Source organism: Lonchura striata, chromosome 1A (genome assembly GCF_050655825.1).
Source record: "Lonchura striata isolate lonStrDom1 chromosome 1A, ASM5065582v1, whole genome shotgun sequence".
Taxonomy (NCBI): domain Eukaryota; kingdom Metazoa; phylum Chordata; class Aves; order Passeriformes; family Estrildidae; genus Lonchura; species Lonchura striata.
In genome coordinates this window covers 15,217,553-15,243,355 of record NC_140741.1, presented here as the reverse complement: position 1 = coordinate 15,243,355, position 25,803 = coordinate 15,217,553, and the positions used below count along the sequence as shown (strand labels likewise).

At 50.2% G+C, this 25,803-nt stretch overlaps 1 protein-coding gene across 2 annotated transcripts in view; it reads right to left on the bottom strand.

Moving 5' to 3' along the window:
* Window positions 1-381: 381 nt before the first annotated feature.
* B4GALNT3 (beta-1,4-N-acetyl-galactosaminyltransferase 3) overlaps window positions 382-25,803 on the bottom strand; it is a 65,634-nt gene continuing 40,212 nt past the window's right edge. For both annotated transcript variants that reach the window (XM_085569042.1, XM_021535177.4), the window contains exons 4-20: window positions 17,504-17,599; window positions 16,878-16,968; window positions 15,925-16,025; window positions 15,486-15,553; window positions 14,889-14,967; window positions 14,432-14,498; window positions 12,621-12,758; window positions 12,120-12,229; window positions 11,529-11,629; window positions 10,821-10,897; window positions 9,222-10,221; window positions 7,800-8,098; window positions 7,257-7,410; window positions 6,509-6,581; window positions 5,916-6,069; window positions 5,103-5,229; window positions 382-4,316 (exon numbers count right to left, since the gene is read on the bottom strand). In XM_085569042.1, coding sequence (XP_085425168.1) covers window positions 4,208-4,316; window positions 5,103-5,229; window positions 5,916-6,069; window positions 6,509-6,581; window positions 7,257-7,410; window positions 7,800-8,098; window positions 9,222-10,221; window positions 10,821-10,897; window positions 11,529-11,629; window positions 12,120-12,229; window positions 12,621-12,758; window positions 14,432-14,498; window positions 14,889-14,967; window positions 15,486-15,553; window positions 15,925-16,025; window positions 16,878-16,968; window positions 17,504-17,599 — 2,844 coding nt within the window. In that variant the 3' untranslated portion in view covers window positions 382-4,207. The remainder of the gene's footprint in view (window positions 4,317-5,102; window positions 5,230-5,915; window positions 6,070-6,508; window positions 6,582-7,256; window positions 7,411-7,799; window positions 8,099-9,221; window positions 10,222-10,820; window positions 10,898-11,528; window positions 11,630-12,119; window positions 12,230-12,620; window positions 12,759-14,431; window positions 14,499-14,888; window positions 14,968-15,485; window positions 15,554-15,924; window positions 16,026-16,877; window positions 16,969-17,503; window positions 17,600-25,803) is intronic.

Below are 25,803 nucleotides of genomic sequence, written 5' to 3'. Positions count from 1 at the left end.
GGTCTTCTCCAGGAACTGTCCTCTGCTTGCCAGGAGAGCCACGGTGTTTTCCACTTCTCTCATCACATCGCACTCATGCTTTCCTGGAATGTGTGTTTTAACACTGTTTCCACCTTGTTTCACATGAAACCCATGTATACAGGAGGAAAACTCTTGTTGCCATCCCATTTTCCACAGATCCAGAGGGGACTGAAGCAGGGCTAACCTTGCCTAATGCAGCTCCCACCCACTTCTTGCTGCAGAGCTCTTGCTGGCTTGGGCTAGGTGTGACCTCTGGTACTGCCTGTGCTTTCAGCTAATTATGACAGAAGAGCACATCTGGATTCTAATTTCTGCTGCACAGTGAGGCAGGTGAAAGTGAACACACAGACAGAAGAGAGCTCTTGTAGGAAGACAATGTATTTATAAAACACGAGGGAGAATCTGTATATCCCCCAGCTCCAACAGAGAGGTGGCTCAGAAGTCATCTTGAAGGCACAGAGCCACTTTAAGGCAGGTAACTCAAAGGTACAAGTCAGATTTCCAACACAAGGCATCTATATCTAAGAAACAATCAACTTCAGACATTTGTAGGCAATGAGGAGAGATGTTCATACCGGGAAAACATTAAGACAATGATGAAACAAATAATAATTTTCACACAATACACTTTACTCAGATTAAAAGCCAGCCCTTCTTCATTCCTTTGATGACCTACAAAGCAAGCCCGAGCACCACACTCCTGTCCTGAATACACAGTCATGTTTGTAGGCAGAGCCCCCTTGCTCTGCACCTCACACTTGGTGGCCCAGACTCCCCAGCCTGGTCACATCCTACCCTGGAGAAGGTCTCATTTGCAGCATTGTCCATCATCTCCCCAGCCACAGAGCTTCCGGAGCAGCTTGCTCCTGGCCTGATGCAAGGAAAATCCCATGGAGCGCACTTCCTCCACCTGTCCAGGCAGGACACAGCCAGGATACACATGAAGGCCAGAAACTCCAGCACAGCTTCCTAAAAAGATCTTGGTGACAGAAATGTGACCAACTGTTGAGGGGAGTCAGCTTCCTGGCCATGTCCTTTCACTGCATAGCTGAGGGATCTGCTCCTGCTGTGCTTCCTGTCTCCCCCTCTTTGTGACTCACTCTGGGGAGAAAAACTCCAGCTTGCTTTGGAACAGGGGCAGCAGCCTCAGAGTGAAGCCCAGTGCTGCTCCTGCAAGGTTTGCTGCTGGTCAGTAAACTGGGAAGTGTGGAGCCCCTTCTCTCCCTACGCTCTGCAGTGAGGTCTCTGAGCATGTGGGCTGGAAGACAGTTTTTATTCCCATGGGCTCTCCAAATTCCTCCATGGAGGCTGCCAGCTAGTGCCAATTAGTATTAATCACATTAACTACTTGCTTGGATACCAAATGAGTATTTCCACTGGAAGGGAACAACATTTGAGATGGCAGCTTTGACAGTGGGGAAACTGGCCATTAGGAAACTGGACTAAAAACGAGGAACTCCTTACATCTCCATCAAGGAGTCCTCACGAGGTAGTTCTGCTTACCACTGGCCTGGGTTACAAGGTGTGAAGGAAGAAGTACAGTTACAGCTGAAAAATGGGGGCAAAATCCTCACATTCTGCTGGCAGTGCTGAACTGAGGGCTACACCCGACTGTCCAGTTCACTCTTTGCTGGCTGTCCTCTGTGACGGGGAAGACTCATGGCATTTATGCCGAGTGAGTTACCTTCTGGATGCACCTAATTCTTGCCAGTGTCCGCAGATGGATGCCAGCTGCTAACTTTAGGTGCTGCAGACCACATCCACAGCCAGGTGTGAAAGCACATGGTACAAATAACTCCTCCCTGTGCTTGACTCACGGGCTGCCACTGAATCCAGCAGTTCTGCGTGTGCAGACCAGGCACCACGGTGCTCCCAGCTTGATGGGCCCAGACAGCTGCTCCTGCTAACACCCGGCCGTGTGCGGGCACTCGCCCTCCCGACAGCCTCTCCCCATTCCACAGGCATTGCGTGACGCTGCCAGCCTGGATAGGCTGTGCCCTGCACTCCTGGAGCCTGGAAAGCAGCTCACCTACACACTCGTGGAGTTGTGCCTGTGTCTGAGGGAAGCACAGGCTCTGACTTGCACTGAGAGCATGACTGACACTGCACATTCCAGAGAGAAACAGAGCATATTGCAACATTGCATCACAGGGCTCTGGTCTCCAAAACTCCTATAATAGTTCAAAAAAAAAAAATTCTGAAAAAGTGCTGACTGTTGTCAGTCTCTTCTCTCTCACCCCAGCTGCCATGTTTTAATTTCTTAGTATCTGCGTGGGTAAAGTATTTTCCCTCAATAGGAAGACTACTCTGGCTTGGGCAGCTGGCTAAGGCTGCCTCTTCTGGGATATTCAGTGTCTCCATTCTGGCAAAGGTTCCATGGATTCAGAGACACATCCATCTCCTGTCTCTTTTCACCACAGCTGCACACCGCACAGCAGAACTTTCTGGTATCTTGTTGACTTTTTCTAAACCCATCACTTGCAAAACCCAGACTGATGCAAACAGATGATTTGACATGATTTCTATCGCACATGCCGGAACTTGTGTGTTCAGTTTTCTACTGCAATAGCAGAACTTGATGGACTCGTCAAGCACCACAGACACAATAATAAATGAATGCCTATTCTGAATTGGCATCTACTCCATCAGCAAAGAGCAAAAAAGTCTAGTACCAGCCAGCTTTGCTTGTATTCTGCATACATCCATTACTCCTTCCTAGCAACTCCCCAGGGAACTGGGCACCATGAGCAGCATTCTATGTCACACTCTCCCTCAAGCCCTTTTCAGCATGATATGGGGACACTGAAGCTGCAGTGTAAAGCATTGAGTGAGCTGGGATTTCTAGGTTTATATAGTCTTCTAAAAGGCTACAGGGTAAAAAAAAATCTTGCCTTATATTAACAGGAGTTTTAGGTGATGAGACTTCCCTGTAGCACCAGGCCAGCTGTGGGCTCTCTCCACAATTCTTCCATCAACGACAGCATGGGTTTGCCCATCGTTTTGTTCACTCAACACTCTCCTGTCCTTATTGTTTGTTACACCCAGTGCATGTGCCAAGACCTGAGGCCACCTCCTCCGTAAAAGGCCAAAGCTCCCAGAGCTGTTCCAGAGATGAAGCACCAACAGCTGTGCTGGTTCTCCAACCAAGAAGCCTGCTCTCTACCCAAGAGTCAAACTATGACAACACACAACTATGAGACCATAACTTATTAAATTAACTTTTAGATTCTGCATAAATGTACAGGATTTTGAGAGCAGAAGACTCTGTCTCCTCTTCTGACAAATCACAATACTTCAACTAATAAAATATTGCCACTTCTTCCCTGCTAGGGTTTCCCTGATATTGCTAGGACAAACACATGTCTGTCGGATAAGGCTGCAAAGTTCCTCCTGAGATGTTCTGTTAGCTTCTCTGTATAGCCCCTCCACTACTCTCAGGCAGTGGGTCAGTAATTTAGGTGGAATTGTAACATCACCCTTGCCAGCTCACCCGGCTACAGGCAAACGTGGCTCCTGTAAGGGAAATGTATTCACAACTCCATCCACAGCCCATAATTTGCTGAACATGAGCACAGTTTTTCATAATGACCAAAGTGAAAAGCACAGAGAAACATCTAAGCACCAGCAGCCTAAAGTGTTTATCAGCTCCTCTGTATCTAGATTTCCTTAAGTCAGCATATGAGCATGGGGGTGCAATACAGACCAGAGAATTTTGGTCCCCTGTCTAAAATAATGGTTACTGGAGAGATGGCAAGGGAGAGGAAATGGGGATGGTTGTGGGTTCTTTTCTTTTTTTTTCATTCAAGTTTTGAAATAGAAGCAGCGTTGCTCTAAATAAACCATTCTAGGCTTAGCTGGGATTTGTTTGGTGCAAGACTCAAAAGGAAACACAACACCTCTGCCACTGTACCTTCCACCAGACTGTATGGCAGGAAATACAAGTGCTTCCCTTGACATCTCCACCACACACCCTCCCAGCCACATACGGATCCCATGTCTTGCATGGAGCGGCTGACAAGAGAAGCTTCTGCTCCACTAGCCTGATCACCCCTTCCTCAGCTGTGCCATGCCTTCAGAGGTCTCTGGAGGCAGAGGAAGAGTTTGGGCACTCAGCTGCATGGCCCAGTAAAGTGCACATCTGGATGAGATGGTGGACAGTGCTGCCAAACAACTCTGGGGTTGAAGACTACACTCTCTTCAGCTGGCGCCGGTTCCACATGCCCCGCTTTGAGTGAAACCAGTGGAAGAAGTTCCTCAGGGAGAGACGCTCCACTTCCAGGCCAGCCTGCAAGATCCTGGCAGACAGAAGAGTGGACTTAGGGAAAATTTCATCACAAAGATACTGATGGAGTCAGCCCCAGGATAACTCTTTTCTAAGTTGTGCTGTTGATAAGAGACCACAAGCAAATGGGATATTCGGAAGCAGGAATTGGAGAGTCCAGAATAGCTCAGGGGTAATCCCGTATCTGTAAGCAGGAATCTAATGTTTCTGGGTGTCTATGCACCCTTGAGTGCAGGACTAGTCAGGAGTGCCTGCATATGCCAAGATAGGAAAGATGGCTGGCAGCACTGGATTGCAGTCAGCTGACAGAAAAGACAGGACAGGGCCCAAACCCTACAACTACAAACCCAGAGGCCCAGGATTTGTGCATCCCTCCTCACAAAATCCTCAGAAATTTTAACTGCACCTCATAATCTTTAAATGCCTCTCCACCAGTTGGTCTTCAAGGCTAAACATTATACAGAAAATGTGAGGGATCACACTACACTCTGAATGCTTGAAGAGGACAAAGTCTTCACAATCACCAGTGCTTGATCTGCAGGAGACCAACCAGCAGTGTGGCTGGAAGGCAGCAGAAAACAGCTCTCCTCTTACTAGTGGCTGCAACAGAGTGCTTTGCGTCTCCTCACCTACTAGGTTTGAGGTCAGGATATGCTTGAAGACTTTCATTCACTGGCCAAGGTTATGGTGGCAGTAGTCATCTCAATCTCCTTTGATCCCCACTCCCATGGTCATTGGTTCTCCAGGATCTGATGGACTTCCCCTCCTGAGCACTTGAACAATGACAGTGGATACCTACCTGTCGAGGAGTTCCCAGTCCTCTCCTCCCCAGCGGTCCCGAAACTCTTTTGTGTTCATGCCTCCAATTTTGTCCAGGTCAGACTTGTATATGCCCAGGAGACCAAACCCATTCACCTCCCAGTAGCCTGAGGACAGCACAAAAGAGGCACAGTTTTTTCGGGGTTTTGAAGCATTAATGGCTCCAGCAGAGCTGCTGGAGTGAGACTCAAGCTACTTTAGCACAATGTTGACACCAGGGACTCTCAGCACCAAGGCAGAGCCAATCATGCCAACCAGCTTTGGGAATGAGAAAGGCTTGTAGACAGACAGCATGGTCTGATCTGTCAACTTCTTAGCAGAGCCTCTCAGATCTCCTGTCTGGCAACACAACTCCTGGACTGTCCCAGCTTCCCAGGGTTGTCCCTGTGCTTAGATGGCTCAGGATGGCCACCTCTGTCTAAAGGAAATCCTATGCTGTACCACTTTTCTCCCTCCAGCTTGGCTTGGTTTCCCTCAGCCCTGGTCTACCAGCTCTCCTCAGGACAGGCTGTGCCCCTAAGAAAAGAGAGATACGGACAGACAGGAATAAAGGATGGTTTTTCCAAGGTCCTTAAATCCATAAAGAGCTCTAGGAGACAATCAGGAGAAACATCAGAGAAAGGGCTCTGCTAGCTTTTTGAGCTCAAATTCTAGGTACCTGACACTGTTAAACCCCATCCTATGTCTAACACACGCTCACCTGTGGACTTGGCCCCAGACCCTGACAGTGCCAGAGGAACACCTGAGAGGCATTTCCTTCTTTCCCCATTTCCAGAAGTCTGAGCCCTCTTACCATCAGGCCACTGTGGGGACATTCCGCAGTGCAGCCTCATGACCATGGGTGCAAAGGCCATCTTGCCTTCCACACAGTGCTTCCTGATTGAATCAATGACTCCAGCTGGGAAGTGGATGTGGAGGTCACACAGGAAGACAATGCTGTGCGGGTCCTGGAACCAATTGTACCAGTTGGGGAAAAAAATATGTTGACTTTCAGTAAATATTTATTGAGGGACAGGAAGACAAATATGGGAGTCAAAATCTCATCACTGCATCAGAATCTGAGATCCCAAGAGCTGGCAAAATATCCATTGGCTGATCAATGATGAGTGTGAAATGACTGTGACCTGGCAGAGCCAGAATCACAAAGCTGCTACTGCTGGCTTCCCTCCTGTCTGACAGTCCCAGCAGATGTACCAAGAATTAAACAGAACACAGGTTCCTCAGAATAAAGAGACCCTTGCTCTGGAAGGACAGGAAAAAGGTCTACATTTGAACTGGTCTGCTAGGCTATTCCCTTCCCTAAAAACCAGAATGTTCAATACCAAAGGCAGTGGCAACACCAGACACTACAAACTTCCCTGCCCACCCAGGGCCCCCCAGACTCACCGTTACGAGGTCTATCCCAGCCTGCAGCCCAGCAGAACGCTCAAAATTCCCTGTCAGCTTCAGGTAGCGATAGCTGGGGGTCGGAAGGGAAAGGGAATTTCAGTGGCACAGGAGGCATGGCCACACAGCATTGGGCCGTGGAGCTGCCCTTGCCCCATGCACCCTCTGAAGCAGAGGAAACCTTTGCTTGGGGAGTGCACAAGCCCAGCACTGGTCCTGGTCCCAGTCTGCCCAGAGAGTCTTGTCCCTGACAGAGCCTAGCAAAACTCTTCTCAGCTCTAGCCCAGCTCTGTCCTAGGACTGGGCCTGGAAACCCCTGGCATGTAATAGAAATGACCAGCCAAAGCTGTTTCAGATCAGAGCAGGGTCATTCTAGCAGAGGTCTCCATGCTCTCTGTCCCACTTCTCAGAGCTTTCTTATATTTTCTGTCCTCCCCCTGCCCCATCACTGAGAGACTTGCTTTCTCTTCTCTCTTGCAATCTTGAAAAAAGAGACAAATTCAATAAATTTAGCTGGAAGACTACACCAGGTATTGCCTTAGGCTTTTCTAACAGTGTTCCATGCATATATGTGTATGCACATCATAACAAAAACATATTCTTGTGTATGTACAAGGTCTGAATGGATGGTGTCTGTGGTGTTCCAGCTGCAGCAGGCTATGGCTGGTCAACACACAGAGACTGCCAAATGTGCTATTTGCAGGCATATGTGTGTGACTGGCTTTTTGTCACCAAGCAGTACTCCCACCTGTGCAAGGTAGACCTTTTCAGAGCCTTCTCTACATCCATGTCATCACTGCTGTAGTCTGTGATGATGACACTGAAGTAGGGATCCTTGGTGACTCGGAACAGCTCTTCCATGTCAGAGATGAACTGCAGTACCCAACGTGCCTGGTTTTTCACTGGTTGTATTTCAACAGGGAGAGAATCAAAGCAAACTGATTTAAGTGGTGTTTTTTTCCTCAGCACACAAGGCTTCTTGCCTTCTGTGAAATCTCAACAACCTTTCACAGATGATGTAATAGGCCCAGGGTGAAAACCTGGTCCACAGAACCAAGGAATCAGCATGGGTTCTTCCCCACCATGTGACAGAAGTTTTCTCTGAGATTACAAGGCATGGCTGATTGGGCCCTATCATATTTTTGAGGGTATTTAACTTGGATAGAACAGAAACTGGAAGCGACCCAAGTAAGATGATTGAGACTGGCTCAGACCCACTGTCCAGGGCTGTTCTCATGGGAACTGCCCACTGTGCCACCCCTCAATGTCCTGGCGAGGCAGGTCGCCTTACCTGGCACTATGAAGTGAACCACAGCCCGGTGGTTCCAGGAAAACCCCTGGGGCCAGCACAGCTCCGGTTCGTTCGCTGCAGCCATCAGGTGCCGCCGGCGGCCCCACACCAGGTTCCTCATCCTCCTCTCATCCTCCTCGTGGCTGCTGCTGCCCTGCCAGCCCGGTGCGAAGATGTACTCAGAGAGGCGGACGTGGCGCTCGCCCTGCTCCAGCAGCTCCAGCTCCAGCAGGTAGCGGCTGCCCCGCATGCGGTCCTGCCGCTTCTCCACGTTCACGATGCGCTGCAGCTGGAAGCGCCTGCAGGACACGCAGCTGGTGTGGGCATATCCTGGGCACCAGCCCCTATCCCTCCCCCAGCTCTGCTGGGCTCCTTCCTTTGGGCCAGCACAAACCTTTCTGCCCCCAGCTTCCCCCTGCTTTGCTGCGCTGCTTCCGAAGTTCCATGGGAATGTTTAACACCTGTTTCTCCTAAATCCACAAGCATGTGGGGTTAGACCTGGGATTCCAGCCAAGAGAAAATATTTGGCAAGAGAAATGAAATAAAGGTGACACAGAAAATAACAAATGTGTCTGAATGATTGTGTAGGGCTGTGATACTGAGTGTATTCAACACCACCTGCAATGATTTTGGCACAAGGAGCATGTTTGGGCTGCTGAAACTGGCTCATGACAGCTTATCAAACAAGAACACAGAGTAGGACTGAGCAATCATACAGTAAAAACTGGCAGGAACTGTAGATTCAGAATGGCCAAAACTGGATGAAATGCCAGGTCAGTCATGACCTTTCAGATCATAACAAGAGTTTCTGCAATAAAATAGATGCTTGTGAGTTAAAAATCCTGAGAAAATCTTGTGTGTACTGGTCAGTTACACCTGGCTGTGACTGATGTGACCCTGAAAAAGCAAATGTTATCTTAATATGTAGCATTAGGCTTACTTCCAGCAGGGATTAGAAGTTAATAACATCTATTCCATAAAACATCCAGGATATTTGTCACTTATGTACATGAAGACTAACACCAACTGAAACCAGAAAAGACTGGTAATTTTTTTTTTTTTTAATAACACTTATACAAATTAAGGCTAGCCCAACAGAAGTGTCAGGAGTTGGATTGTTTAGTTTATGGAGGCTAGAGGAAGTGTGTCTGTTTTCCAGAAGGGATAGCAAGTCTTGAGAAGAAAAAGAACCATACAAAGACCATGTAACAAAAGAATACCAGCAAAAGCTGGTATCATTTCTCAGGCAAAAGAAGTGTGCCTAAGTCCAGTGTTTTACACAGATTCTTTGCCTGAAATGTTATTTACCACATCTAGTTCATCCTCTGATTCTTACCAGTTACTCACATAACAGGTATTCCCCATACAGCATGGTTAACCAGTTCTGGGACAGTGCCCCTTGGTTTTCTCACTGTGCCTTACCCTTTACTCCTCTGGTTGAGCTTCCTGAGGAAGACACGTGTAACTTCCAGGGCCTCCCTTTCTCTTAGCAGCAAATTTCCCGAGGTGTTGCACTTCAGGTCAATCCAGTCTGTGCGCAGCATATGGAAGTCCAGGTTGCTCATGCTGAAGGTCTGCTCCCAGTTGACTGCCTGGTCAAACACTGGTACATAATCAAAATCCTCCTCATCTTCCTCCTCTGGCTCCCCATCCACCTCTTCCTCCTCTGCTGCTCCTCCAGACTTGCCCTTCAAAGGAGATGCCACTTGCACCTCTCCTTCATCCACATCCCCATTGTTGGCCACCTTCTGCTCAGCAACGTAGGACTGCCCCTGGCTCAGCCACCGTGGCAGCCTGGGCTGCTGGCTGGGGCTGGCAGCACTCACTGCATGTCTCCCGGCTTTGCCAGAGACTGGGCCTCCTTTCCCAGTTGGCACGGTGCCTCCTGGCTGCAGTCTGTTCTTTTTGGTGCCGAGGTCTCCTTGAGGTCCTACCCTGCTGGGAATTGTGACCTCTGAGTCCCTGGGATGGCCAAGAGACTGCTGCCTTTGAGACACAGTCCTAGAAGAAGAGATTGTCCTTCTGACAGGCACTCTCCCCTGGATGGCCCTGGCATGCTGCGGAGGGCTCCTGGAATTGTCTTTGACGCCAGCTTTTAAACGGGGTCTCTTCGTTACTGGGTCTCCCTCTAGGCCAGTCAGACTGAGGCTTTGGTTGGTAGAGACCAGCATGGCTGATTTGATACCAGACCGTTTTGTCCTCCTCCTCCGTATCTCCTCTCCTGCATCGTCACCCATCACCGAGAGGAGCCGGCGGTGCTCCCGGAGGTAATAGTCATCGTGAATATTGTCACTGTCCAACGTGTTGCTGGGAGCCTTGCCTGCTGGCCCTGTCCTCCCTGTGCTGGTGCGCTCGGGGGCACTGGTGCTCTCCTCGTCCTGCTCCTCATACTGCAGATCATCCTGGTTCCCCTCCTGGGAGCCTGCAGGATGAATCAAAGTTACACCTCTGGCATCCTCCTACTGCCTTCCCTGTCCTGCCCGGGCACCCACCAGGCAGGGGGCAGCTACTTCTCACCTCCTCTCAGTGTTGTCTCTCCTGCTCGCAGGGACAGGGATGATCTCCCATGTAGGAGCCACGTAGGTGGCTCTTGCTGCCACCAGTCTCCTCAGCACCCATCACTCACCCCTGTCAAAGGTGTGAAGCTGTCTGGCTTTGCCCTTAGCTGTGGGTCTGGCCATGGCTCTGCAGGACAGGCGTGACCATAGGCTGCCACACCACACACCTCTGGCCGTGTTATTCCTCCCCATGTTTTCGCTAGAATCACACCTCAGCTAAGCTGTGGGCCTGAGAGTTGTCATGTTGTCTACTGCAGCCCACTGTTTGGTGAGCTCCCAATCTGCCCTTAAGGGAAGTAAAAGTGGCAGCAAAAGTCTCCTCCCAGACACAGCAAACTGGCAGGGAAAGGCTGAGACTTCTTTGGTATGGAAAGTCAACAGCTTTCTTCAGCTGGTGCTGCAAGACCACACACAAAAGTGACAGATAAAAGGATCCTCTGGGTTCTGACATTAGGGTCCCTACCTGGTTGCTCTGTCTTTTCTCCAGAGTCCAGGCTCTTCTCTGGCCGATCCATTTTCATGTACTTGTAAAATCCGAATCTGCAGAGAGAAGAGCAAAACACAAGTTCGATGGATGTTACTTTGCCCTTTCCTGGAAAAAGGAAGAAGATCCTGAGCACAAGGAGGCCATAATCAGCTACTTTCCTGGGAAAGTGACCATCTTTATCCTGCAAAAAAGTCCTCCTGAATGGCTGGGAGTCCTTGCATAAGGTGTCTGTTGCAGTAGGAAGCATGTAAGTAGCAGCTCCCTTGTGGGGCCACCACTGGGATCTGGGCACCAGTGAAGATGAGTGACATGCATCTTCCTCCAGAGAGAGGCCTGGTGGTGAGCATAGTTTGGCTTTCACAGTGACAGCTATCAGGAGGCTCCAGTGACTTACAGGCCAAGCTTGCTGGGAATACACTCCCTGATGTAAGAGAACAAACAGTCTCTGACTCAGCTACTGGGTTAACAGTACAAGAAAAGCGCTAGTAGTTTCCCCTTGAGACCTAAACATATTTTCACTTAAGTTATTGAAAGAAGTTATAAATGCTTTAACATTTTGCAAGACTTAGAGGATCTTTAAGAATGAAGAAAAATCCTACAGAAGTGAGCATGAAATTCCACACCAATTCCAGCCTTCAAGCTTCTCCTCACCCTGCTAGTAAACCCAAATTTACAGCATGCTACCTTTCCAAATAATAAGGGTTTTCCTGATAGAAGCATTTGTTGTCTTTCTCCATGTGGCTCAGGCGGCTGTAATCATTTGGGTAAACAAAGGATAAATGAACCTGTGAAGAAGAGAGAAAGACAAAGTGAAACTCCCATAAATGCTAGCTAGACATCAGTCACAAGGTGACCCAGACATAGCTGCAGGATAACCAGCACTTTTTAGAGGGAGCAGGAGTTGCTCACTCTTTCCCTCTCCAGCAGCAGGCTGTGAGAATGGAAGACAGAAAGAAGCATGCTAGGATACATGTATGCATGCATGTACCTTTTACCCTCTCCCTCAGCATCTGTCCACCTCTCTAACTCCAAGCTTAAGTCCTACAACAGAGTGAGAACTAACTCGGAGAGAGGTAGCCAAGTCCTCCTGAAGAGATGTCTGTGGCTCTAGTAGCCCACAGTCTACAGTAGTCTACAGTCCCTGCCATGGGGAATGAAATCCCCAGTCACTGTGAGACTCCCTGCAAAGGCAAGTTCAGGCTCCATGGCTAAAGGGATCTCTTCTTCCTCCTTGTGTATCCCTGGGCAAGCACCAGGTTAAAAAATCCAACTTACGAACTGGAGCCCCTGGTAGCGCTGCAGAGGAAATCCATTCACCAGGTAGCTGGGCTTGTACGGGCAGTCCGGCAGGGCCCGGCGCACGTGGGACTTGCTGAGCAGAGGCACTGCAGAGAAGGAACACACAGGCAAGGGCTGCAGGAGGGAGGCCTGCTGCAACCATGCACCAGCTTAGCTATTTCTGTCCCTAGGTTCCAGTTATCCATGTGACATATTAAGAAATATTAACAAACCTTGCACAGCTCAGCTCTTTACATTCCTTTAAGACGCTCACACAAAAAAATGCTTGGGGATGTTGTTAGAACTGGATACCAAGGAAGAGGAGCTGGCTTTAGTCTGTGCTTTGTCTCCTACAGTAACTGATCCTGTAGTTGCCCTTCTCTTTTGTGCCAGGAATAAAAAAGCATGGCCTGGATAACTGCGCTGTAGGAGGACAATCTTCCCAGCTGTGCTCCTGCACAGGCTGCAGTTACTTCTCAGCTGCTTTCCAGGTCTTACCTTCATAAAGAGTGTCCCGGGGGTCAGGTTTCAACATGTCAGCTGGGTGTACCCTGCTGCCAGCGCTGTCAGCAGCGCTGCGAGTGGCCAGCGTCTGTGGGATGTGCCCAACAACATCCATCTTCAAAAGCGTCTCGTCTAGAGACCAGAGAGAGAACACAAAGGGGAGACAGGGGCTAACTTGCTCCTTGACCTCTCTCCACTGTCAGCCCTTTCCAAATGGCATTGCATCCGTGGCACTAATACTGTTTCTGGCACAGGCAAAGGAAAGGCTCTGACCAAGAAAGCTGGAGATATAGAAGCTGTAGGGTGGGAACAGCTTCCACTGAAAGCAAACACACACAGTGATGAGGAGTGGATGAAAATTACCTCCTGCCTTGGATACACCAGCATGTTGTGCTGAACAGGCTCCATACTGGCAGGAACTACTGGACACCTCTGTATAATTAGTATTAAGTTTCTTTTCAAAGGAGATAAGAGTGGTGATGAATGGGAGGAGAAACCTGAGGAGCAAAGGAAGGACCTTCAGTGGCTGAGGAGGATGTTACTCCAGAAAGGGAATGAAGCCCCACAGTAAGCCAAGAACAACAGGAAGCTCAAACTCAAGACTGGGTATTGGTTACATTTTTCCTTGGGTGCTGCTGTCACAGGACTTCATGTCTCCATGAATCTTACTCTAAAATGAGGGGAATTGAATAAATATCCATGAAGGAAAAGCAATATCCTGCCAAGGGCACTGGTGTGCAACTCTGGGGTACTGAACTACATGGGACCCCAGAAAGAATGGGATGTCAAGTAATACAGCCAAAGGCTAGTATGAACAAGGGAAAAAACGAGGGCAGAAGGCAATAGATGAAAATGAGACTGCAGCAGTGCACCTAATCATGAAGGGATCTTCTGGAATGTTAGTCTTCTACAGGTAATTAGTAAGAAGAAAAGAGCAGAAGGAAGGATGAAGATGGAAGACCAAATGGAAAGCCTAGTCCTAGCCACATGGGAGGTTTCAGAAAATACAGCAGCATGTTGTGATCCGAGACACAGCAAACAGATGCCTTGATTACACCAGGGAGTTTCCATGCACAAAAGGGCTGGTATGAAAAAAAGCCCAGAAATGCTGGAAGGCAACAGCAGTAGATATGGAAAGGGGGAATGCTGGCAGAGGAAAGTGATGCTGACAAAGCTGGGTAAGGATAAACACGACTAAGGAGCTTCTTAACTGATAACACCATCACTTGATGTGCTAAGAAGGGTTTAAAAACAGGAGAGACTGGACTGATGTGTTTGCAGCAATCCAGCACCAACTCAAAGAGACATGAGGCTGGGACAGAGGAAAGCAGCATCCCCCATCATCGCCAGTGTATCCTGTTGTGTTCAGGACTTAGAGTGAAATGTCCTGAAGTGCCAGAGCAGCCCCTTCTCCCTGGTTGTGTCCAGCTGGCAGCACACCCCCACAGCTCCCATGTTTTGGGACTCATGTTCCCCCTGGCTCTCAGCAAGCAATCTCCATCTTGTGTTACTCCCAATCTGCAACACTTCTCATCTTTGCAGACTCTCCTCTCTGCCCTTCCTCACTACCTCCACACTTCCATGAAATAATGTTTCAATCTTACTTCTGATTCTCCTACATTTAATAATGAGTCACACTCCTGTCCAGAAGTCTTTCTCTTGAACTATCTCCACCTTCCTCTCCCAATGATATGTATGCCTGGTATTTGCCTGGCTAGACAATGATTCATGGTGAAACACTGGATGTTGATACATTTAGGAAGAATGGGGAGGTGCTTGGGAAAACTTGTGATGAAGATACTTACTAGCAAAAAGGGAGAGATATTGGGAATCAATGACTTGGAACTTCGCTTCTGGATCATTCAGCCTCCACTGGAACAGAGAAATACATTAAAATGAAGTACCTATGGAGTTAACCAAGCCTGAACAAAAGGAACACACTACCCCTACTAGGACTGAATTTACCCAGCAGAAAAAGACTGGGAATGAGCAGAGATCCCCCAGGACACATCCAAGCCAGGAAAGGCCAGAAAGCTGCAACAGACCCCAGAGAAGGCAGATCTATTCCAAGTAAGCAGAGGAAGGGGTCCTGACACATGGCCAGGACTATCCCACACAGAAGTAGGTAAGGGTTCTGGAAGGGATTAGCTGCATCTCATGCAATGAGGAGCTGAGGCCAGGGAAAGGAGGGAAATGGTTACAAACATCATTCCTGAACTCTGTAGGGACACATATACGGGACCACCATTTCCACAGACTCACTGCTACTTCCACATGGTCTGTTCCTCGGTCATCCTGCTTGTGCAGCACCTCAAAGTAGTACCTGCCCTCTGCTGACAACCTGCAAAGAACAAGGTATCTGTCACCAGAAGCATTAAAGAACATTTCTTAGCTTGTCAGCAGACAATGAGTGGAGAGCAACCACACCCCTGAAACAACCTAATTCTCAGGGTAGGCGGGGTTAGACCAAGAAAATCCAGATCCTGACAGTGAGATAGGGAGCTTCACTTATGCACCTGGAGCACTCCAGACCCTTTTCAATTAATTCTGAATTACTCCCTCTCAGTGTCGCCTGCTGGGTTTTGACCTCTAGGAAACCTGGCCAGTTCCAAGGCAGGAAACTTGGGATATAGTTCATATACAGGAGCCTGGATATGCTGGCGGTTGATTGCTCCAGGGAAGAAAAATTCAGTGTTGCGTTCCTGCAGTAAATCAGCAAAGCTTTGGCAATACCCCAGAGTAATCCCTTTCTCTGTATTGCAAAACTCTTCAGGGCAAGCATGAGTGCTTTTCCCTTATCCTTGTGATTTCCTGGTCATGTGCAGAGGTGGCTGGGACTGAGGGATTTTGCTCACTCACCTCACCATGTTTGACTTCTGGCTGTGAAATTTCCCAAACTCTCCTGGCGCGGTCCACTCCTTCCCCGTCTGTGAAGAGACAGAAGATGGCTCTAGTTAAGGTGAGGTTCTTCCCTTGTTACTGCTCTGACAATGATAAAAAAGGAAAATTTTCCCTCTTCCCTCAAATTCCTCCTGGTAAATAATTCGTGAAATCCATCACCTATGGACAGATTTAAGTCCCTTAATTGTGAACAAGGGACTCCCAATAGCACTCCCAAGAGGTTAAGTGGCTTAAGATATCACATGTCATACCCCATCTGGCACCTGTGCTGATGTTGTCTGCAATTGGGCAGGGAAAGAAACCTGGGTAGTCCAAGGAAGCAGTAAGTCAGGAAGGTCTCTGTTCCCACAGAAACATTAAAGCCTTGATGGGAGAAGCCATGCAGCATGCACTGTACCTTGCCTACGCTGGCCAGCAGCTGGAGACCAGAGGGCTTTTCATCTGGACTCAGCCAGAACTCAGCATTGTCATCTGCAGCAATGGCAAACTGAAACTCCCCTGTCAAGAGATGGAGGGAGTAAGTAAGGCTTTGGGGTAAGGGCTTGTGCACAGAACAGATCCAGCTCCTCTAAAATGCTGCCTTTACACTTTCTCCTGGTGAGACCATCCTTCCCTTTTGATATTATCACCTTCCTGACTTTTAACCTCTCTGCTAACTCTGCTGTGACTGAAAACAAACTTTGCAGATGTCACTGATTCAGTGTCCCTCCTGCACTGGCTTCACCTGACATCTAACCTGGAAAGCTAAGAAGTCTATGCAAAGCCTCCTGACATCCCTTTTGCTTCCAGAGCAAAACTCTGTATGAGATGCAGTGTTTGGATGGAGGAATGTGCATGTGGAGCCACAGAAGGAGACAGAGGTGCTTGAGGTTCACCCTTTGTCCGGGGTCACACGGATGGCAGCTGCAGTCCAGGGCCCGTGACAGAGGGTGAGTGCCACCAGGCTGCTCGGGGCAGAGACATGCGGCTGGGGGACACAGATGTCAGCTGCTGTCAGATGGCATTTTTGCAGCCAGGGAGCAGAAAGGACATCACTGATGTCATGGACAGTCCTGGCCATGCGAGGGAGGGAGGCAAAGCTCAGGGATTGTTTGTGGCCACATACACGCCATGGAGCTGTGCATTCATAACAGCATTGTTATTTATCTAGCACTTCCCATCTGCCTTCTCCTGTGCTTCTCCTCACGAGGGAGGAGGCAGATGTGTTTCCAGCTATGCCAAGGCCATGGCCACCCACGTGAGGGACACGGTATTGGGCTTGCCAGGGTAAGGGCACCAGTGGTTCAGCATCAGGAGGGGAGGGAGGGGAAGGTGACAAGAGACATGAGTGAAGGTACTTAGAACCCTCACCATCAGTGAAAGGATGCAGGTAACCAAATATCCGGAGACCATAGTTGGTCCATTTTGGGGACACAGCCAACTTCTTCAGCATAGTTCTTGTCTGAAATGGAAGAAGAAAAAATTCATAAAAATAATTTCAGATGTGACGGGAACAAGGGAAGAATTAAAAACCCTGGGACAGGAAGGCAGAGGGTTTTCTCTGAGAGGAGGATGGGGTATGGGATGCAATGGAGGCAGAGTGAAAGAACCAACCAAGTATGAAACGAGATGGAGCAGGTGCTGCTGAGAAGGCAAAAGCTGCATGGGGGATGGTGGGGACAGGACATAGCATTCCCCAGCCACTTGGAAGGAGAGCACCAAATACAGGACTCCTTCAAGCCTGTGTCTGAGCCCTGGCAGGCCAGCATGTGTGAAATGACCCTTCCATGTGCAGCAGATGAGATGTTGCACTTGAACTCTTCTGAAAGCTTTCTGCTCCCTCAGCAGAAGGACAGGAGGTGGTTGAGAGGGAGGTGGTGGATTTTAACAAAAAGCAGGAGAGGGAGGTAGGGGCAGGACATGAAGGGAACAATGGTTATCCACCTGGGAAGCTGAGCTGGGAAGTGCAGGACAGTGGATGTCATGGTCTTACTCACATGAGGGAAGAGAGGGAAGTGGAGGTTTCTCCTGAGCTGCTCAATGGAGCTGCCACACCAGTCCTCAAACACGTGCAGGTTGGCCTGGCCCTGGAACTAGAAGGCAGAAGTGGGGCACCATGAACGGTTGCATCCAACCCCTGTGTCCTGTGTCCCCTCTCTGTTCTGACAGCCTGGGCCATGGCCCCGGTACTGGAGCGCTTGGGAGAGTGAAGGAAGGTTCCTTTGCTATGATGGACTGGTCTGCAGGATACATGGGTCCAGCACTGCTGCTCATCTGCTGAACGTGTGGGGTTGGCACACACACCTGAATGGCACCAGGGAGCTGTGCTAATGCTTGGGACATCCCAGTTCCATGGCTGGGGTTTGCCCCATCAAGGAGGTGTTTTATCAGAGGGCTATTCTCTGAGGCCATGGCGTGGAACACTGCAGGGTGGCAACAACTCCCCATGATGTAATGTCCGACATTCTGCAAGAAAATGTTTTGGACTCCCTCACCTTCTCAGGGCTATTTTCCTGACCTGAGGAAAAAGGGACACCCTAGGGAGGGGAGATGGCAGATCACCTTCTCAAAGCATGTCCTAGAGGTAAAGCTGATGGAAGATGGTGGGGACAGGGAGATGGAGGCCTGGCAGAGCTGGGAGCAGCAGCACACGCAGCTCAGTGGGCAGCATAGCCTCCGTGTGCCTGCAGAGCCACAGAAACTCTGAGGAAAGTGGGGGTTCCAGCCTGGAGAGCACAGGAGGGTGTGCAGTGTGAGTACAGGTTCCTGCTACACAGCCAGCCCCATCAGGAGAGGCTTCCACTCTCCAGCTGAGACCTGGGGCACAGCTGCACTGGAGAAAGCTTGCTGGCCACTGTGGGACTTCAGCAACATACTCCTCAAAGGACAGACTTCATTTCTGTCAGAGCCATTCAGAAGGGAATTGTTGTCTGCTCCCCAGCAAACTCCAAGCTTTCTGCCTGCAACCAGTGGAGCTTGATACTGAAACCCTCCTCACAAGCCTGGCATCCAACAGTGAAGAATAAATAAGCTGGAGACGGTACAAGCTACCTTAGATGGCAAAACGCTGAAGAAAGGAATAGGTTGCCTTGGGATTGGGAGGTTTTGCTGTGGCTGTCTTGCCTATATAAGGGCTGTGGGAGCAGGGCTGGAGAAAGAGCCTGAACAGCACCCAAATGTCTACAGATGGCAGCAAATTCTTAGTTTTTGCTGGGAAAACTCTAGCAGGCCTGAAGCAGCACAGTGGAGGAGGGTTCAACCTCTCTGTGCACTTCTGCCAGAGAAACTTTTTCACCAAGTTATTTTTCCCAGGATGGTGGGTTGGGGGTGTGCTTTGAAATAAACTGTAACTTGAAGGAAGGCTGTGAAGCAGATTTGGCTCCACACCAGTAATGCTCCTTGTGAGCTGTGGACTTTAGTCATGCACTTGAAAACCATTTCTGTGTGCCAGGCAAAGCACATTCACAACCACTGCTTTTCTGGAGTGGTCTCTCGTCAGCCCACTCTCCCTGGTGTCCTCACTGCTAGGGCTTCATGGATGTCTGCAAGCCCATCATGCCCCCCTCTAGGATCTCCTCCTCTTCCCTCCTCTGCTGACATCCATCAGCTTGGATTTTGCCCACCAGATAAGAGGAAAAGAAGCAAGACAAAGTGGATGGAATTCCTCAGAGCAATGCACAGAATAAGAGTGGAGACAGACAGCATGCTCAGGATGATGGATGCAGCCAAAAGAAACCTGTGATTCTGCAGGAACTTGCAATACAAATAAATCACTGCAAGTGTGACAAACACTGAATTGGAATTTAATTGCTGTGCAGTCCCGTGCCCCTTGGCCAAATCCAGGTTCATACCCAAGGGTCTTGCACTGCTTTTATCAGCCAAATCAAATAATGACAACTGCTGTTTCTTATGGAACATGAAGTGAGAGGAACAGGCTGGGCTCCCACAGAGAATCACTGCCAGAAGCCGAGTCCTATGGAAGTCTCCTGCTACCCAAAAATGATGCTGCTTTTTTGGGTTTTTTTTTTTTTTTTGAGAATTGCTTTCACAGGGCAGCCAGCAGGCTCAGAGCTCTATGAAACGAAGCACAACACTCCCACACTGTGGACAGGCTGGCACTGCAGTTCACTCCTGCCAAAGACAGATCCTGGGGATGATCTGAAACCTCAGGACTGCAATGAAGCTGGGCTGGCTTTGACATGGGGCAGCCCAAATGCAAAACCAGATATTTATGAGGCCAATCCCAAAAGTCTGGCTATACTTGCTCAAGTGTTTGCAGAGTAAAACTTGGACCAGTCCCATTGCAATACAAAACTTCACTGCAGTTTGACAGTATTAGAGAGAGGGCAGCCTAATAAAAAATAAGGCAGACACCACTGTACTAGGTACACCATCAATACTTACAGAGATAATTACTGAGATTTCTAGCCCAACACTCCTATCCTCCAAAGTCTTTACAAAGCCCCTAGAAGGAGATTCTGGGTAGAAGTTAATGAGATCACCTTGAATTCCTGTACTAACAGCTACTAGAAATAATTAACTGGTAAATAATAAGTATTTCTTGCATGCGATTTTAAAATATTTTCTAAATCAACAAATTTTCTCCTGAGTTACAGCAGTTTAATTTAGTTTCTGTTTAAAGGGAAATAAAGAACATTATTGACAGCTAAGTGCTGGCTGCCCAAAGTGCTGCTTTGGGACTGAAAACTGAGCTGGGCTTTAATTTTAGGCCCCCACAAGTCATTGGTGTAGCAGCTGTTTTGAAACTCTATCACCTCTGCCCCTCCGACTCAATTCACAGCTGCCCATTACAGGCAGCTGAGAAATTCTTCTGTTTGCTCTATCCTCTCATGCAGCATGCTGTAAAAATCTCCTGCTTGGGGCTTTTGCAGATTGCAGTTATAGAGCAACATCACCACCGTTCCCAATTCATGTGCACAGAAATGTCAATAGATTTTCTAAAATATGGTTTTCAGAACATGAATCTAAAACATGGTTACTGCATTTGACTTCCCAGCTTGGCCTACATTTGACTTCCTATCTGGCCATGTTTTGCAAAGGGTTGGGAATTTAGGACCTAGCAAGCAACAAGTTAAGTTCCTCATCTCTCCTTAAAACCATCTGCTTTGAAAATTCTGGATAGACTGATTTGGCCAGAACCAGGAATCGAAGCCATGAGTCTGAGTACCCAAAGGAGCTGGTTTTATGTGACCTTCCCATTTAGAGGATTTCTCCCGCCCTTGAGGTCTATTGCTGTCCCAACGCCCTTCCCCTTATCACCCTGCTGAAATAGCAGCAGTGCATGATCCCAGTTGAGGCCCAGAACAGGTACAGGTCACACACGAAGGGCACCACTGGCACAGTGCGAGTGTGCCCTGGAGCACAGCTCAGTGTGAGCGTGCCCTGGAGCACAGCTCAGTGTGAGTGTGCCTGGGAGCACAGCTCAGTGCGAGCGTGCCCTGGAGCACAGCTCAGTGCGAGTGTGCCCTGGAGCACAGCTCAGTGACACGTGTGCCCTGGAGCACAGCTCAGTGTGAGCGTGCCCTGGAGCACAGCTCAGTGTGAGTGTGCCTGGGAGCACAGCTCAGTGCGAGCGTGCCCTGGAGCACAGCTCAGTGTGAGCGTGCCCTGGAGCACAGCTCAGTGCGAGTGTGCCCTGGAGCACAGCTCAGTGCGAGCGTGCCCTGGAGCACAGCTCAGTGACACGTGTGCCCTGGAGCACAGCTCAGTGCGAGTGTGCCCTGGAGCACAGCTCAGTGACACGTGTGCCCTGGAGCACAGCTCAGTGCGAGTGTGCCCTGGAGCACAGCTCAGTGCGAGTGTGCCCTGGAGCACAGCTCAGTGACACGTGTGCCCTGGAGCACAGCTCAGTGCGAGTGTGCCCGGGAGCACAGCTCAGTGACACGTGTGTCCTGGAGCACAGGTCAGTGTGAGCGTGCCCTGGAGCACAGCTCAGTGACACGTGTGCCCTGGAGCACAGCTCAGTGACATATGTGCCCTGGAGCACAGCTCAGTGCGAGCGTGCCCTGGAGCACAGCTCAGTGTGAGCGTGCCCTGGAGCACAGCTCAGTGCGAGTGTGCCCTGGAGCACAGCTCAGTGACACGTGTGCCCTGGAGCACAGCTCAGTGACACGTGTGCCCTGGAGCACAGCTCAGTGCGAGTGTGCCCTGGAGCACAGCTCAGTGACACGTGTGCCCTGGAGCACAGCTCAGTGTGAGTGTGCCCTGGAGCACAGCTCAGTGACACGTGTGCCCTGGAGCACAGCTCAGTGCGAGTGTGCCCTGGAGCACAGCTCAGTGTGAGAGTGCCCTGGAGCACAGCTCAGTGTGAGCGTGCCCTGGAGCACAGCTCAGTGTGAGTGTGCCTGGGAGCACAGCTCAGTGACACGTGTGCCCTGGAGCACAGCTCAGTGCGAGTGTGCCCTGGAGCACAGCTCAGTGTGAGCGTGCCCTGGAGCACAGCTCAGTGTGAGTGTGCCTGGGAGCACAGCTCAGTGACACGTGTGCCCTGGAGCACAGCTCAGTGCGAGTGTGCCCTGGAGCACAGCTCAGTGTGAGTGTGCCCTGGAGCACAGCTCAGTGACACGTGTGCCCTGGAGCACAGCTCAGTGACATGTGTGCCCTGGAGCACAGCTCAGTGCAAGCGTTTCCTGGAGCACAGCTCAGTGTGAGTGTGCCCTGGAGCACAGCTCAGTGACACGTGTGCCCTGGAGCACAGCTCAGTGCGAGTGTGCCCTGGAGCACAGCTCAGTGACACGTGTGCCCTGGAGCACAGCTCAGTGCGAGTGTGCCCGGGAGCACAGCTCAGTGACACGTGTGTCCTGGAGCACAGCTCAGTGACACGTGTGCCCTGGAGCACAGCTCAGTGCGAGTGTGCCCAGGAGCACAGCTCAGTGCGAGTGTGCCCTGGAGCACAGCTCAGTGTGAGCGTGCCCTGGAGCACAGCTCAGTGCGAGTGTGCCCTGGAGCACAGCTCAGTGACACGTGTGCCCTGGAGCACAGCACCTGAGCTCTTCTCCCCAGGGAGGCTGACACCCTCTGAGGACAACGCCAGGGCAGCGCTGTCCCAGCAAGGGAGAGCTGAACCCTTACAGGGGCAGGGAGGGGACAGCTGGGCATGGCCCTTGCTTGGCACTGATGCAGTCATGCCCCTTCAGGGCTCTGTGAGCGTGGTTGGCCGGAGCTCCAGCCCAACTCTCCCTGCTGAACATGCTGGAAAATTGCCTGTAGCTCTCCTTGCTGAACTTGCTGGAAAAATGCCTGTCTGCAGCCCTAGCATTGCAGTAAAAGACTTTGGTATTTCTGCTTCCTTCTAGTGAGAAATGTTAGATTATCAGCCCCTGCTACAAGAACCGACCATAGAGGAGGATCAGGAACATAGACAACCCAGAGCTCTTCCTAGCCCAAACCCTACCATGTCAAAACTATCTGGAGGGTGGCACTACACACCAAGGGGCTCCTGCAGAGCAAGGAGACCAGAGAAAAAATATCTGGGCAAGCAGCAAAGCTGAGAGAATTGCAGCAGCAGAGACACGACCTCCTGCCCTGTCACTGGAGCAGGATGGAGAAGAGAAGCTTTCCTAATTTAATCCTGGGCAGCTTTGGCATCACAGAGGCAAATCAGCTGCATAGCTGCACACAGCCCAGGGAATGATAAACAGGGCACACAGAGGGCCTGAGCCACAGAAGAAAGGCAACATTGTGCTGGCAACTAGAAACTCCTGAGTTTGTAAGACTCTTCTGTCTCCTCAGAGTGGCTGCAGCCCCTCCTCCTGCCTGGCCCAGCTCCCCTGACTGGGTGATATTCAGCAGCCAGCAGCTGGGCTTGGCAGCACGCTCTGCTGTGCTGGGCACTTGGGGGAATCCATCAAGACAAGTTAGCAAGACAGGCCCCTGTCTGGATGGGCACGAGGAGACAAGGAAGGGACATCAGCAGAGACAGAGTGAGCAGCAATAGCTTTTGTCTTTCAGTCCTCTCAGGAAAGTATGCTTCCTCTTCGGACAGGTTTGGTATCAGCACAGTGCTTTGGTTTTGTGCAGCACCTGTGCAACTCTACAGGTGCTGCCTGCAAGGGGCTGTGCTCCTGGACATCCCTCACACCTCCCTGCAGAGAGAAGGAAGTCCTGAGGCTGTGCAGACATGAAAGAGGAAAGGACATTTTAAATGCACCCCAGCACTGCCCAGACCTTTCTCCCCCCACACCTGCGCAGATGTTTTGCAGAGGTAAATGAGAAAATGAGAACAGCCTGGCTAACCAGACACTTTTCTGAAAGCCCTCCCCACACATACAGCAGCATCAAATGCTGACACTCATATCCCGCAGCACAGGTTTGCCCTCATGACAGCCAGGCACATTTCGGAATTAGTGAAACAAAACACCCCACGTCTCTCCAGCCTGAGCAGGCAGTGAGTGATGCTGGGAGCTGGAAGACTTTGTTCTGGTGCCTGGAAGTGACAGGATAGCAACCATCATGTGCACAGGCATCTTGAGGAAGCAGGAGCAAGGGTGAACCCTCCTTTCCCCTGGATGCCAGAGCAAAACTTCAGTTTGGGATTTCCAATGAGCACACTTTCCTACCACATTATCCAAGGCTGAAGACTTAAGCTGCCTATATCATATCCTGAAACTGAGAGAGGAAAATTGAGACCTGTCCTTTTTTGGCAACACTGGCTGCCAGCTCATTCTGCAACCCTGTTAATTATTTATGTTTTTCAGGAATATGCCTCTCTATTCAAACAAAGCCCAGCTTCCCGACCTGTGTGAGGCAACCTGGTGTCCCTCGCCCCAGGAAACAGGCTGCAATTAAGTTATTAGAGATGCTGTTGGAAGGGTGCAATGGGATTATAGGCCCAGGGTAATTAATCTGGGCAGAGCCACAGAAAAACTTAATCCCCAGGCTGGGAGAAATTTTGGTTGGTGGTTAGGAGGACAGCAAACAGCTCTGTACAGAGATGTGTCCATGGATCCCTCTCCACCTCCTGCAGCTGGTACTGGTGAACCACTGGCCTCTGTTTGCAGTCAGGGGGACTCTGGTGACCCTCTGGGTACACACAGTGCTGCAGCAAGGGCAGGAAATTTTGCCTTATACAGCCAAAGAGAAAAGTGTCCAGGCCACAGCGTGCACCTCACCAGCTGCACCTCTCACCTGGTAAAGGCTCACTGCACACCACAGCTGGCCACTCTCCAGATTCATGTGCTTTGGGAAATCTCTAGGGAGGGGATCAGAGACATGGGGCAAAGCTTCAGGGAAGCTGGGAGGTACTACACAGAGCCTGTATTGCCTAGTGCTGTGGGAGAGGGGAGCAGTGAACGCTCAGTGTCATCCCTGGGCACAGCAGCAGCCCTGTCCCTGACATCCTGCTGGTTCTTGGCCAGCAGCTGCTCATCTGGGAGGCAGCCCTGCCTGCAAGGCCCTGCAGCTGGAGAAGACCCCAGGCTCCAGCTGGGACCAGCACTCCAGAACCCACACTCTGATGCAGAGCAGATAAATGGCCTGATTTGGTTCTGGGCACTGGAAGGTGGCTGATGCTGGCTGCTGCCAGGAAAGCCCAAACTTAGGCTGCAGGGACCTGAACTGCTCCTTGCTGTGGCTGGATGGATACACTCTCCCTCCATTGCCAGTGAGATCTGGAGACCTGCGTGCAGGGCCAGCAGCCTGCTCCCTCCCCTGGGGAGTCACAGAGGCTCCTTAATTTGTGCAGGTCTCTAATCTTGAGGAATTTAGTGAGCTGGCTCCATTAACTAAATGCCCCCTGGCTGGTGTCCCTCTCATTAGAAGCATGCTGCATTGCTCCCTTATCTGAAGAGGAATGATGAGATAAGGGAACAGGGGAGGAAAGAATAATTGAGGCATGAAGGAAACAAAGGGAGTGTTTACCCCAGCCTGCAAGGGTCACCAGAGAGGGTCTTTGTTCATGGAAGTGCCACTGAAGTGGAGAAATCTCCACCTATGACATGCAGGGGTTGGATGGCAAAAGCCAGAGCAGCGTGGCACTTCCGTATTCCACAGTCATGTATTTGCTTGTTGAATGACTGGCCCTACACACCCCAGCCCTGAATAAACTTCACTTTTCAGGAAGGTAGTGGGTTGCCTAGAATTGTGGGTGGGTGCTTGGAGCCTTGAGGAGTTGTGGAGACACCGAATTATCTGGAATCTGGACACTCCAGTCTTTCTGGATGATTACTCAGGTCTGTAAGTGCCATTAAGCAGGGAGGTGATAGGGAGTAGACTTCTAGTAAAGTGAATTCATTCCCAGGCATACATCCCTGCCTTTCTTTTTTGCTGTACAGGTCTC